The sequence below is a fragment of the Pempheris klunzingeri genome, chromosome 18 (genome assembly GCF_042242105.1).
Source record: "Pempheris klunzingeri isolate RE-2024b chromosome 18, fPemKlu1.hap1, whole genome shotgun sequence".
Taxonomy (NCBI): domain Eukaryota; kingdom Metazoa; phylum Chordata; class Actinopteri; order Acropomatiformes; family Pempheridae; genus Pempheris; species Pempheris klunzingeri.
The window spans coordinates 21934979-21949988 of record NC_092029.1 but is presented as its reverse complement, the minus strand read 5'-3'; the positions used below and the strand labels follow the sequence as shown (position 1 = coordinate 21949988).

Below are 15010 nucleotides of genomic sequence, written 5' to 3'. Positions count from 1 at the left end.
CCAAAACCCGTTCTATCAAAGAGGCTTTCAATCAGAACTGCAGAGAGGGGGGGGGTTAAATTGGATCTGACAGTAGGTTTTTCAAGATAAAATAATTTCTATTATATTATTCAATTTAGATTATTATTTATTATTAATGTGCATGTATATATGTATATATATGTGTGTGTGTGTGTGTGTGTATAAAACACACACACACACACATATATATACATATATACATGCACACACACATATATACACATTGTTAGTTATTACCGAGTGCATTCATTGCTATCTCGGGTGACTTCAATCATGTCACCATGGCAAAGGCACTGCCCAACTTCACACAGTACGTGTACTGTTCCCCCAGAGAGGAGAAGATCCTGGACTCTGGACTCACCTGGTGCAATAATTTACCTCTGTGTAATAATTTGTAATAATTTTTAAAACATACTTTTATATATTTATATTTTTACTGTTGTGTTGGAAGTTTATTCTTATTCTTTTGGAGCTGTGTGTAACAAAAGCAATTTCCCCCTGGGGATTATTAAAGGAATTCTGATTCTGAATTCTGATTCTGATTCTGATTATTGCACAGCCATAGGTTGAGGTGGAGGATCTTAGAACATTAAGAACAAAATGATAGTATTATTGTTTTTAATGAAGCTCTTCACATCAGATGAATCTTTTTTGACTGTTTTAAAATCCCATCAAAGATGCAGACTTGATGAAGATGATGATGATGATGATCATCATCCCATGCTCACACTGATTGGAGCTCCAGTAGTGAACAGTCCCTGTGGCTGGAGGACTCAGTGGTTACTGGACCCTCTGGGGGGTGGGGAGGAGGGGGGGGTCAACTTTCCTCTAAATCGATCCTCTCGCGGGACTCTCCCGCCTGAAACCTCGCGAAGTTTCCTGCTTATTTTGTGTTTTGGTGGCAGCAGGCAGCAACTCGTGGAGGCACGTCCAAGAAAGGTGGAGACTCCTGTTAACTTCCTGCACACTCATCTTGAAGCAGCACCCAGAGAAAAACAGGGAGGCTGCTGCTGCTGCTGCTGGGGCAGGGACGAATGGATATACGGCCCACCTGACATCTTTTCCGGCAGTGAATCGACAGAAAAACACTTTGTGGTCGATTTCCACCGCATCCATCTACCTGGCTAGGAGCTAGCTAGCTGCCGGAGAAGAGATCCTCTTCCCAACGTTCGGTAGCGAAGCGGTGCGAAGGGCAGCAATGGGTGAGTTTTCCATGATGTGGCGCCTGTGTTGTGTTTTTTCTGCGGACTACTCCTCATTTTCTCCACGTACAAAGCAAGTCAAGCACACGTAAGGCCTTAAAAACCGGTGTCAGTGTCATGAATAGCTGTGTCGGCTTTTGCCAGCAGGGTGTTAAAGTTAGCAAGGTAGTTAGCTAGCTGGTTAGCCTAGCCAGCTAGCTGTGTGGTTAACTGGATAACGCCACTCATCCTCCTCGGACTTGGCTACATTTCTAGCTAATGTTAACACGAGTTACCTCCAGGCTGCTGTCAGCACGGCCCCCTGCAAAACCCATAAGTCATGAAACTACTGTAGTAGCCTGGAATTCCTGCTGTAGTCTCTGTAACCCAAAGTTGGGGCTCTGTGTAGCCATAACGAGTCCAAGTAAGTCCTCAGACAGGAACTCCTGACGGGAATGTAGCCTCTCAGTGAGTTATAGGCCACCTTCCCCTTTCCACATTTGCTTTAGGTCTGATGTTTGGAATAGAAAATCTCATCGAGCACACTGAGTGTCGTGACTGTGGCAGTCTTACTGTAAGTTTCCACATCCAAATGCATTTGGCTTTGCTTGTCTCCATCTGCACTCTTTGGTCTTTGATATGACCCATCCTGGAACCTTATTCTCAAGGTGATTGGCTGGTAACCGCATATATTCAGGGCATTTCACTGCCAAACCCCTAAACGTGACAGTTCTAACCAAAGATAGTATCTAGATTGATTGTATATGTGAGCAATACTTGTAGTTACTTTGTCACAGAGAGTGGATGCTGTGATGGTCACGCTGACTGAAAGTACTGATGGAGAGGAAACACTGAGATCTGTGTGTGTGTGTGTGTGCGCGTGTGCATGCAGCAAACCCTCTGTACCTTGACAGCACGCCTACCTACTGCATCTAGCTCAGTATGCAGTCTGTGGTTAGTGTGGCTGTGTGCAGTAGGACTTGTTCTAGAACTTTGCTATGCTGTAAAACAGGTTTTAAGCTCAGCCTTGAGACGGGTAAGGTTGCAGACTGTGGTTTCAACATTGGGAGTCACTGAACTGCTTAAAACAAAACTGCTTTGCATGAAGTCTGTTGCTTACTACGGTGATGCACCACACTGAGGATGTAGGGAACATGGCATGAACACTGCACTTAAACTGCAAAGAGAATAAAAAGAGCCAGACAGCAAGCTGGAGAGCTCTGACAGTCACTCTATGTGAGAATCCACCAAAACAGGCTTCAGTTTGTGATGCACTGTACTCTTTAGCATGCCTTCCCTCAGATGGTGAGGATATGTCAGCTGTGTTTGAACAAGTCCTGTGTGTGTGTGAGTGTGAGTGTGTGAGAGATCCCCTCACATTCTGTGTTTACTCTCTCTGAACTTCATTTCGGCTACATGCAGCCTGCCACTGGTTGCTCGACCAAAACCTGAATTGTGTTTTGTAGCTTTAAGTGGTTGGAATTATTGGTGAGGGTTCGCATGGGTGCTGGAAATCATTGAAAATGTTTAATCTTTAATATGGTGTTTGGGAGGTTTGAAAAGTGCTTGGATTTTGAATATAATGTTTGAAACAGCTTGAAGTTTGAATGCCATTAATATTTATAAATTGCTAACTGACTGAATGGTTCACATTTTTGATAAAGAAATAAAACTCAGGGAGAGCCCGATTGATATGAGTGTATTTAATTCATCCCTTCTTAAAGTCCTTGGCCACCAGGACATCCCAGTCACTTTTGTATTTCATTAGCCAGCTTCACTGCAGAATTCCATAGAGCCTCCTAAACAAAGGCTGGACATGAGCCAGAACGTCTGATTGAACATTAACCTCGGTGGCCTCAACCAATATTTACCAGCATGTGGTCCGTGTGGACTTCCCACCCTGCTTTTAACTTAGCTGATGAAGGCTAGTTTACCCAAGCTGGTTAATCTCCTGCTTAAGGGTTCATTCATTAATTGTAAATGTGGCTGGTTTGGTCCTATAGAGAGGTATTTATTATCATACTTTATGCAGTTGTGTGCATACTCACAAGAGTTTATGACACTGTTATCACAGTGTCACAAACATCTGAAACTGAACACTGATGCATGAAGCAGAATGATTAATGGCCTGTACACAATATACAAATGGTGCTACTGGAACTCAGTTGTTCTTGTTGAGGATATTTGTGTAAATAATAAATATCTGAGCAAATCTGAGCTATAACAGAGCAAATCAGAGATGTCCTGCATTGTGTGTGCACTTGTCACCCCTCATCTGCAAGCAGACCTGCTTAGGCTCGGGTAAAGCCAAACGGCAGACATTTCACTGGATCCAGAGGGAGGGGCAGATTTAAGCAAAATCACCATCACGATTCCTAAAACCTGGGGGGCTGGTCTGTTCACGTTTCGATTTGCTGTCACACGAGAACGAAAAGCAGTGATTAGCCACAGAATGGTAAACCTACTAGGTTTAGCTGGGTGTGTACACAGCCCAGGTAGTGAAAGCAGCACTTTAGCAGAGCAGCAGCAGCTTCAGTACCAGTGTCTCAGTCTGCACAGGATGCGTTCAGGGTCAACACTGGGAGAAGATCACCTGAATTTAGGCAGCACTCAGAGACGAGCACACTGTCACTGTAGTGGCCTGTGTAAAATGGACTGAGGTGTAAAAGTATGCAGCAGTTACACAGGTATAACACAACACAACACAACCCATTCTGTGGTCATGGAGAAAATAAAATTGTGGAAAAGCTGTAGCTTTGTTTTGCCATTCAGTGGTGGTAGGGGGTGGCATAGAATAAAAAGTGATGTCGGTGCTTGCTCTAGATTTGGGACCACATGCGGTTGTTTTTAATTTGATGCAGCTACCTATAGATTTGTACATTGCCTCTGTTTAGATTGTTTCTCGTCTTCTCCCACAGCATAACTGCCTGTACAGTAGTGTGCAGCGTTAATTGAGTCTCCTTTTAGACTCCTGAACTTCTCACAGGCACAGCCATTGTTTGCTCATGGCTGTGGGCCTTGTGTTTGCTCATGAAACTATTGGTTATGTAATTTGTGAAGGGGGACAGCTTTAATAACCAAAACAATGGTAATAGACACTATTTAAAGTGTGTTTGACTCAAACTCAGCTCCCGTGTGTGTGTGTGTGTGTGTGTGTGTGTGTGTGTGTGTGTGTGTGTGTGTGTGTGTGTGTGTGTGTGTGTGTGTGTGTGTGTGTGTGTGTGTGTGTGTGTGTGTGTGTGTGTGTGTGTGTGTGTGTGTGTGGTGGCAGAGCGTTGGTATGTTCAGTGTACCTCCTCACTGTTTGTGCTGTGGGTGAATAAAGGTGAACACGAGAATCCAGCCTCTCCTTCAGAGTAACAGCAGCTCTCCTTTCTCCCTCCCTGGTTACACTTTGGCCTGTGTATCAGCTACCTCTCAGATCAGAGGGAAGGAATGCAGTTATGAGTTTCCTCTTGACTGATTGTGTGTGTGAGTGACTGAGCAGCAGCACAGAGAGCACACTGATTTAGACAGTCTGCCTGGCAGTCAGCTCGCCTGCGTGGCCTCCAGTATCCCCCGCCACCCCTGTTCTTTCTCTTCCTTCCTTCCTCTCCCCCCTTCTCTCCCTCCCCCATAACATCCTCTTGTCCGTCACTTATATAAGACCCATATTGTCCAAACTCTTTACCTGGAAGCGCTCTGCGAGGAGAGGAAAACAATAACCTGGAAGCTGCTTCTGCTGACCGTGGACCCGGCACACAGACAGGAAGTCAGATCAAAATGGGCCGTGAACTCTCAGATGTTGGATTGCCGATTGCATATGTATATAAACTTGCAAATATGTTGAGTGAGACTGAAATTCTCTTCTTGAGTCCTGGTCATAATAGTGAGCAGTATTTGAGTCACTCACTGGATTTCACTCTTGTTCCACTGTGTGAGTTTATAAATTGACACTGAGAGGAGGGGAAGATAAATAGTATCAGATAAGAAGAGCACAACTCAAAGCAAGATGGGGCATGACGGAGGTATGCTGAAGAGACAATACACACACACACACACACACACACACACACAGGCACACTGTGTGTACAAAGATACCAAGATACTAGAATACAGCTTTAGAGTCAGTAGAATTGGATCACATTCCACTCTGACTGTACAGGATAATGTATTGTTTAGGTGTTTTGGTGCAGGTATGGATATCTTGAAATTGCCTTGAATTCTTAATGTCACCTCAGGGTTTCTTGCAGACTTTTATAGTGGTGCTGCCCCACCTTGCTTAAAATATGAGCACCTCTGCTTAGGGCTGATCACTATGGAAAATGGTATCATTGTTTTCTAGAGCAGTATTACCATTGTAATTCTGTCTGAAGTCTGATGCATGAATGGATACCAGTAACACGTCTTTCTTTAGCTCTTGAATTGTGAAACCCTTCCCCACAGTAGAATATTGATAACAGAAGAGTACCAGCAACTTCATCAAGAGTTACACTTTTAATCAATTCTGGAAAAGGAGCAGCAAAGCACTGCAGGCCTGGTGTGAACATGAATATATGGAAAATAAATCTGACAGTCACGGTAACAAGTCACACAAACCAGATCACGAGGGTCACTTCACAGTCCTGTTTTGAATCTGATTCCCCTCCCCCAGCACTAAAAACAACAGCCCCTTCATGTTTTTGAATTTGGTTAATCTTACAGCTGCTAGCACTTGAACAGATTGCTATATGTTAATGAAATAGATTGCTGGACGTAGTGAGCTTCAGGGAAGATGAGTTACATCACAACAACAATTCCACTTATTCAATGAATGAGACGATTGTTGTCTATGAACTACGTCAATGTGTTTAGAATTAGCTCAGCAACATAGATCGATCCCATCGTAATTCTCTTCGGGGGAGTAGTGAACATCCCAGTGAATTTTAAAGTCTACATTAGGCATTAGGCATGAGGTGAACCAGAGGTTTGGTGTTTTTAATGGAGGACAATCCAAAATAAAGATCGTCTTCTGATCCATCTATTTGTTTGTACAGATATGCTGGCTGTCAAAAATGCCTCACTGCATTCCTGTAAAACTCTTGGCTTGTGATCACACACCACAAGACAACAAGTTCCAGCTGTTTTGAATTGAATATTCGGGTTTAAGAAGTTATACCAAATGTTATTGGACAATGTAAAATACCATAGGACACTAGGGTCTGATCCATGCTGAATCTTAGAATACAGGTCTGTTGAGACATCAAGTACATGTACAGTACAAAATTACCCATTTCAGGATTCACTGTAGGCAGCTGAAGAAATGAACAAAAACAGGATAAATAAAAATACATTACAATAAACTGGTCTCTGTATCACCAGGCAATCAATATTTCAGGAACCAGGTTGCAACAAACTGTCCTCGTACATTGTAAATCAGTGGTCTCTTGAGTACCACCGCGCCTCTGCAGCAAGCTGTGGACCTTGTGTATGTCTGCAGAGGAAATGAGCATACAGGGACACAGTGAGCATGTCTCACTCCTGTGTCTCAGCTGTGGCAAATATTTTTGGAATCCTAAGCTGCCACTCCCCAAGGCCGAGGTGTCATGCCACTGTTAACGAGAAAGATAACAGGTTTCCTAGACTATCAGCACATCAGAGACCCGAACCTGAACAGGAAGTAACATGGCAGTGTAGTTTGTAGCAATCTAAAGATGTGGTTAATTTTCAACAGAACTTAGGCCACTGTTCTTTATCTCTGTACCGTTCTCAGTCAAGCATTGTTCACACAGGTGAATGGAAGAAAGGCAGGCTTACATGTCTGTAATTTGTCATTTCTGTGTCTGGATAGTAAGTCAAAGACAGCTGGACTGGCTGTTTTGTCATCTATCCAAGTTTCAAGAGTCTTGAACTTTGTTCTTAGTGCTCAGAACTATAAGAGCAGCTGCATTTTAACACACCTTGGATTTCTAGAAGGCTCGCTATCTTACTAGTGAAGCAAAAGATGTCAGCAGTCCGGCTGATACTGATTAACTTCTCAGTATCAGTGTGTGATATATCAAACATCTTACCTAGAGCCATTTGATATTCAAATAACTGTTACATGATTACTCTGGATATATACTCTATATTGTCAGGGCAAAAAATGTAAAGTATTATTAAGATGTCAATGAAAACTCCTGGCTCTGTTGCAAGAAGCCCCCCCCTTCACTTATGTTATGTACCTCATCTCACATTTGCATACTCTTCTGGCTCTATTCTCATCACCTGCTTGATGGCACACCATTAAGGGGATGTGCCTTTGGCCATAGCTCTTAGCTGTTTGACCTATTGCCACATTAATGACGGGACAACAGAACTGCTCTTGCAGAGGTTGTGGCTGCTGCTCACTTCCTGCTTTGGCAATGATCTCTTTAAACATGCATTTATTCTGTTGCCCACTTATTTACATTCAGTTTGATACACAATATACCTACTTTGCATGGAAAGGCTTAATAATAATCTGATATGAATATTCCAGTTAATGGAGCTGTTTGTGGTACAGTGGCCAGGAACAGGATGAAGTAACTCAAACCCTGGCAGAAAGCTCAGGGTAAACCCTTGTTGAGGGCCCTTTTGTGATTTGACCTTGGATATCTGTAGTCCAGGTTACTGTGCTGTTGTTAGCAGGCGTTTCTTCACTTTCATTACTCAGGAACATCTGGGCCACTTCTTAAGTCAGTAAAACTATCAAGGCTAGAACTAGAATCCCCCTGCTGCTGCTGCCTGGCTGCAGTGACCTGACAGGAAGTTTTCTCCTGCTATGCACGCACACGCACGCACGCACGCACGCACACACACACACACACACACACACACACACCTCCACCACCTGTATGCAGACTGATTTTGGCTGCATTTAAATGTATTTAGAAAGGCATTTCCTCTGAGGAACGAACCAAGAAGACTTTGTCCACTGCCACTGCTGGTATTTCACTGGCCGACACCCATCACTCACTGCACTCATTCAGCAGCAGTGGCCAGAGTTTGTGAGAGAAAGGCCTGACTCTGAGAGATGTGACCATCAGAGTTCATCTGTGTGTGTTGCTGTCCATAGCCATTATCACCACACATTCCTACCCCCAGAACCCAGTTAACCAAAAATCACTAAAGGAACAAAATGAAGTCCGGTGGGTCACGGGAGAAAAGGTTTCACATGTAGACTCATCCAGTTTGTAGGTGGAAGTGAACGAGCCAAGATGACTCAGTCAGCTCAGTAGCTGTAATGTGTAAAAACGGCTTCACTTTCTAAGTGCTTTTGCCAAGACATATTTTCAGGAGATCCTGTAGAACCTGTCACAGGTTCAAAATACAGTCATCAAATGGCATTTAAAATGAAGGTAATAATCTACAAAGGTAATAATCTACAAAACTTCAAACTTTTCAGTTGTTTGATGTCACATCTTGACCCGTGACTTTGTTTTGTGATTTGCTGAGCTGTTTTCACAGTACCACATTACTATGACTATAGGTAAATTGTTTAAAATGAAAAGAAAACGTGATTTTGTTATTTGGTGTTGCTCTTCCTATGCTGAAAACCACATGACCAATAACCTAAGCACCAGTATATTATCTGGTGGCAGAATCCCGAGAACAGTGTCAACATTGGTGTGTAGATATGATAGAAGTGGTGGTGAATTGGCTGGCCTGTGTTCTTCAGGCAGGGTGTGTTTGCCAAGGCGCTGTGATTGCTTTGCTTCGCTCCACATCCTATCATCTGGAAGATGAGGATTGGCCTGTGTGTTGGATCAGCTCAGCAGGGCATGATGCTGTCTATCTGTCTGTCTTGCTCTCAGTTTGTTGACTACAGCAGACCATATCTCTTCCTGTGCTTCCCCAGATAGATAGTCCCAAATGACTGTCTGGGGCCTGGCTTCAGTTCTTCATTTGTGTATTGCTCAGCTTGTGTTGTGGTCTGTCAGTGCTTCATGTGTGTACACTGTTGTGGTGTAATGGACTGTAGCTGATCCCTGATCTCTAAGATCAGTGTAGCGTTCACTCTCTGGTTTCAACTGCAATGCCAACAGAGAGGGATCACATGTTTTTTTTTGGGGGGCTCTTCCACATTCACCAGTGTTTGTGATGTCACTCACACGTCTGGAGTGCTCAGTGGCATGGCCACAGAGAAACTTACTGGTAAGACACATACAAAAAGTATTTTCTATTCACTCTATTGTAGATGTGCATTTTATTGACGACTTTTCTACGTAGTAAAACAATGATTAAAGGCAGAAAGACTGACTGACATGATGACACATGGGCTACAATCTCTAGCAGTGTATGATTCAACTTTTCCCATGGTCCAATGTTTAAAAAAAAAAGTCAGCAAAAATTGCAATAAATCACAATATGTAATCATAATACTCTTAAAATCACAATTGCTCAAAATTGCAATACCTATCAAATCAGCACCCAAGCACTGTGATGGCAATGAATCGAGACATAAGCGGGTCATCCCAGCCCTAAGATTTAGTGTGTCTGTTTTCTGTAGTTTTTTCAGGCAGGAGTGAGACCGTGGAGGAGGCAGATAGTTCAGACAGGACGTCCTCTCCACTTTCTTCCTCCCCGTGAACTGCTGCTCCTCTCATCCTCCTCTCAGAGGCTTAAGTGTTTGATGTAGAGGGGAAAGCTGCTCTGAGATCATTGGTTAGGGCCATTTTCTCCTTGGAGGTTGGCCAGGCTGCTGTAGTGTTGGGGCCAAGGAGTACACACACACACACACACACACACACACACACACACACACACACACACACACACACACACACACACACAGTTGAAACTGAGCATTGCATGTATTTTTTTTTTACCAACATAGTTTCTTGCTGAATGACTGTGTGTGTGTGTGGTGGACAGAATGATGGACAGAGGCAGAGTTCCCAGTGTGCCCCCCATGCTCTTTGTTTTGGCTGAGCTTCATATGAAGCCGGCCAGTGGAGTCTCTGTGCTGTGAGTCATGTGACCACACCACGTAGTAAAATACCTCACTACCAGTTAGTCCTCTGTAGCCCGCTTATTTTTAGAGGCCGCTCAACCTGCTGTGCTGGAAGCCAGGTTGAGTGAGTCAAGCAAGTCAGCCTTCTTCCACTCAGCGTTTGTCGTTCTCTTTGTCATCAGAAATGTGTTTTAGCCAATGAGGAGGTAACACACATTGTACCTGTTTGATCTGTATGTGGAGACTGAGCTTTTCTGTGACAGGTGTTGTTTGGGCTGTTCCAGAGTCTCTCTGACGTCATCTTTTTTCCAACATAAAACAGAGGATAGGATTGCCATGATCATGACAAACATAACACCACATTGTAATCTCAGTTCGCACGGATAAATCAAGAAGAGTTGCTTCAGTTTCAGGAAACAATTATTGGAGCTTTGCACCTCAACAACTTTTTAAACTTGATATCTTGAAAAGCAGCACATTTAAAGTCTTTAAACAATTTTGCAGTCAAATTCTCACCGTGGCCCTCATTTACAGCACGTATCTCTGCTAAACAAAAGTCTGTGTGTGTGTGTGTGTGTGTGTGTGTGTGTCCAATCATATATTTTTTGTGCACGTCTGCCTGTTTCCTGAACGGCATCTCGTGGTTATGGTGATTCACCTTACTGACTGTTTCATAGAGTTACTGGCTGCTGACTGTCTCACCCCTCTGAACTGGCCCGTGGGTGCCACAACTGATCCAGAACTGCTTGAGTTTGACATCACAGAGCAGAAGGCATAGGGCTAGACTAAAAACAAGCCCCACCCTGACTGTCCATGCAACATATCGACCTTTGTGGCTCAACAACTGAAATCCATAGAAAGGTTTGGTCTCGATTTGACCATTCCATACCTGATATGTCATGATCCACTGAAGGTATGCATGATACAACATGAATAAAACACTGTTTCTGTCATGAACTGTAAGTGAGCTGCTGATAACAGTCTGTTCCCCCATCACATGTTCCAGAGTTTTGTAACGTTCCCTCTGCTGCTGGGCTCAGGTTCAGGTGGGGTTATGGTCAGGTGCTGCAGAGATCACCTGCTGTAGATCAGCACTCTACTGTGTGCACTTTTCTAGATTTGTCTGTTTGAGATGTGTTTCGGGGCTCAGGGCTGATGGATGATTTTGCAGTCATTGACCACTGAGCCTCTACCATGGTTACGTCAAGATTTAAAAGCCATGAGGCCAAACGCTGCTCTCTCAGTGGGATAACTGAGTGACACGCCAGCGGGGGCATTGGTCATCACCTCATGGTGTTGGGAGCTATTAGCTCTCACTGTCTGGTGCCCCGTTGGACAGGAAGACTCAGACGAGCCTCTATTGCCCCCCTGTTCCCACTTGTAATTGCTGCCATGTTTTTGCGGCCCCCCCCTGTGTGAACTGACAAAGATACTGTCGTCCATCGTGATGTTTGATTTGATCTGTGGTCACTGTGATGCTTCTGTGAGGCACATTTCTACGTTCTATTACCACAGAAACTGAAGCCCATTTAGCCTGCTATTCTTATCTTGTATTCTGTATCTTGTAATGGTGACACACAAAAGAAATTTACGGTTGAATCATATTGTCTGTATAGGTTGTAGCTGGATTGTGTTGAACGTCTGACTTTCTAAACAGTATTTGTTCAGCTAGAACAGAAGGGACAGGACATTAAGTACATAGTTCCAGTTTCATTGGACACTTGCTTCGTTTTACTTACTAGTCTGAGTTTAAAAGTAGTTTAGGGTCTACAAATGATGGGGTAGTGTGTTGCAAAGGTTCTGAATAACTACAATTATTTCTCATATTGTAATGTTTGGAGCATTTTCTCTGGATGCTACGTACATAAACACATAACTATAACCTGTCACCTATCACATTTTCATCTATTTCTTTCAGCTATTTCTTTTATTTTCAGTTATGACAAACATTACATTTGCAAATACAGGATACACATCTAGGGAGTTCCCCTATATATTATTCAGCCTCATGTCAGATGTGCACAGTATTTTTTGCACTTGTTTTGGGGGTTTTCCCAGCGTCTGCACCTCAGAATGGTAAAGGTAGCTGCAAAGTGGCTGAGCATGTACAATAGTGGTATTTACCCAGAAGCTCTGATGACCAATCACTGCAGAGTCCAGTCCAGAAGTTCAGTGCTTTGTTTTTCAGTATGTTAAATGAATGAGACTGTTTTCCATACAAGCTAGTGTTGCTGCTAGTTATCACTCTGGGATAGATTCATGAAAACAGTTGATATGACTGTGACTCTATCACTGCTGTTGTTATTTTAAGATGACATTTAGTTATTTTGTGCCCCGCTCCGTGTCTGCTTCACCATTTCCCCCCTTGCTTTTCTTCTCTTTTATCTATGTTACCCCCGATCCCATTTCAAGCAGAAGTCGTGGTGGAGTTTGAGTACGACGCGCTCCACGATGATGAGTTGACCCTGCGACCGGGCGACATCATCAGGAATGTGCGGTATATAGAGGAGGACGGCTGGATGGAGGGAGAGCTCAACGGGAAGAAGGGCCTCTTCCCCGACAACTTTGTAAAGGTGAGAGGAAGACCGTTCACTTGACTTTCTTCTTGGAATATTTCTCTTGTGTCAAGTCACCTACTTAATCATGCTAACCCTACTTATCACAGTCAGCCTGTGTATGCTGTAGAGCAGTGCACATCCTCTGAGCTTTCTAATCTGTCTGCTGGTGTTCCATCAGAGATATAACCCTACTCAAGCAGCAAGCTTTATCAGACTGCAGTGGGGTTACTTTGACATGCATACATGTGTTGTGTGCTTGGTTTAGAGGAAATAAATTATTTGAAATAAGAGATTTGTGCAGAAATTAAGAGAGAAAGAGTGGGTGTTAGAGTGGACAGTGTGGGAATTTTTACTAGGTTTGAATTTTCTTCTACAACTAAAGGTAAAAGGTTTAGCCTTTATTGATATCAGATTTGACATAAGGAAAGCAGCACTAAAGTGATTCTGCCTTTAGCCTACATAGGACTGACAACACTGGTTAGAGCTGTTTGGTGCTGTCAAGAGTAATGAGTCCTCTTTGTCCCTGCTGTGCAGGGTTCATTCAGTTATCAGGAACCTTTTGGGTCTCTGTGGTTGTTAAGTTGCTTTTGATCATCATTGCTAGAAAACAACTTATGGTTGTCTGGATATTGTCCTGACATCTATGAAGAGTTTTTTATTTTGATGCTTTGAGAACAACACACATTTTATTCCACATTTTCCTAGTTAGAAGAGAATTGGGTGGTATATTGAATTTAGTCACCTCTTTTGTTTTTGCAGAATGTGCAGAAGGTCCACACAGTGAAAATAGTTCTTACACACACACACACACACAGAGGTAACTGACTCTAATAGTCAGTCTTGACAGTCTGGTGCTGTAAGTAGTGACATGAATAAGCCCACATCATGTACACTCGCCACAGTCTAACCTGTTGAACCCGAGCGGAGCCCAATTGAGCTCTACAGGCAAGTCTTTTAAAACACAGCAGCCAGCAGTACACTCATCATGTACCAACATATGCATGTTGCACATCAAATTAAACAGGACAAACTCGGCTACAAGCTCCTGTGAACCATTTTTACCTAAACCATACACAACTGCAACACTAAGCAAGCTAACGACCACATATGAAAATCATCATAGCGGCACGTATGGAAACATTTTTGTTGCTACCGGTATGCAGCTTCATGCTAGACATACAAACGAGCTGGTCCATGCGGCTATACGACCAACACTCAGCAAACTAATAGCCAGAGAACAATTCAACTCAGTTTTATGAAGCCATAACCATAAATGATGTCTTATCTTTATCATGATACCTTAATTATATAAATAGACCTCGTGGTTGTAGAGAAATGTCCTATTAACTTTGGGCATGTCATTTTCGAGTTCGAGGCTCAACAGGTTAAGGGACCGCCGTTACTCAAGGTGTCTCCATTTGTCTCCAGGCAGCGGGCTGGCTCAGGCTATCATATGAATTTAGACTGATTAGATCCGAGCTCTCACTTTGCTTGTTCATGAGATATCATCCATGGTTATGAGAAATGAAGCCACAGGAGTTATCAGAGTAGTGATGTTTGGTCTGCTCTTGGAAAGTGTAAATGGTAAATGGTCTGTATTTGTATAGCACCTTTCTAGTTGTTTTGACTACTTGAATCTCTTTTACATCACATTCTCATTCACCCATTCACACCGTCCGACTGATGGATGAACCATTCTACCTCTGATATATGTATATGTATATATAGATAGATAGATAGATAGATAGATAGATAGATAGATTGAGTAGTGCTGCCATTCTACTGAGTTCAGTCTCTCAATAAATGCTGGGCAGCTAACGTTAGCTAGCCAGCTGTCTCCACACACGAGGATGATCTTGGTCAGGAAACACAAACAGCAGTAGCAGATGAATTGGTGTGAGGTCTCTTCTGCTCTATCTGTGCTGAAAGTGATTATTAAAGGGGACGTCTTCTGCATGGGCTAACCTGTCATTTTAAATATGGACAGTGTTTATGACTGTTGTTTTCTCCCTTAACTGTCTTGTTCAACATGAAGACATGTATTGACATGTATGACAAAGATTATGTTTCTTCATGGTGGGGCTCACTTGGTAGAGCATAGACCTTTAAGTCTTACCAGCAGCAGAGGAGCGGCGCACGTTCAATTCCGGCCAGTGGCACTTTGCTGCATGCCTTCCCCTCTCTCTCACCCGTTTCTCAACTATTCACTGTCTCTATCTTAGAAAATTGTAAAATCCAAAAAATAAGCTTAGAAAAAGAAATAGGTACAAATAATGATGCTTATCTGTAGCTGTATTTTGCAGGAAAAAATAAAATGA

The 15010-nt window shown here is 43.1% G+C and overlaps 1 protein-coding gene across 1 annotated transcript in view; it reads left to right on the top strand.

Moving 5' to 3' along the window:
• The first annotated feature begins 940 nt into the window (after positions 1-940).
• Positions 941-15010, top strand: part of cd2ap (CD2-associated protein) — a 50063-nt gene continuing 35993 nt past the window's right edge. Inside the window, exons 1-2 of the mRNA XM_070849298.1 lie at positions 941-1223; positions 12550-12707. Coding sequence (XP_070705399.1) covers positions 1220-1223; positions 12550-12707 — 162 coding nt within the window. The 5' untranslated portion in view covers positions 941-1219. The remainder of the gene's footprint in view (positions 1224-12549; positions 12708-15010) is intronic.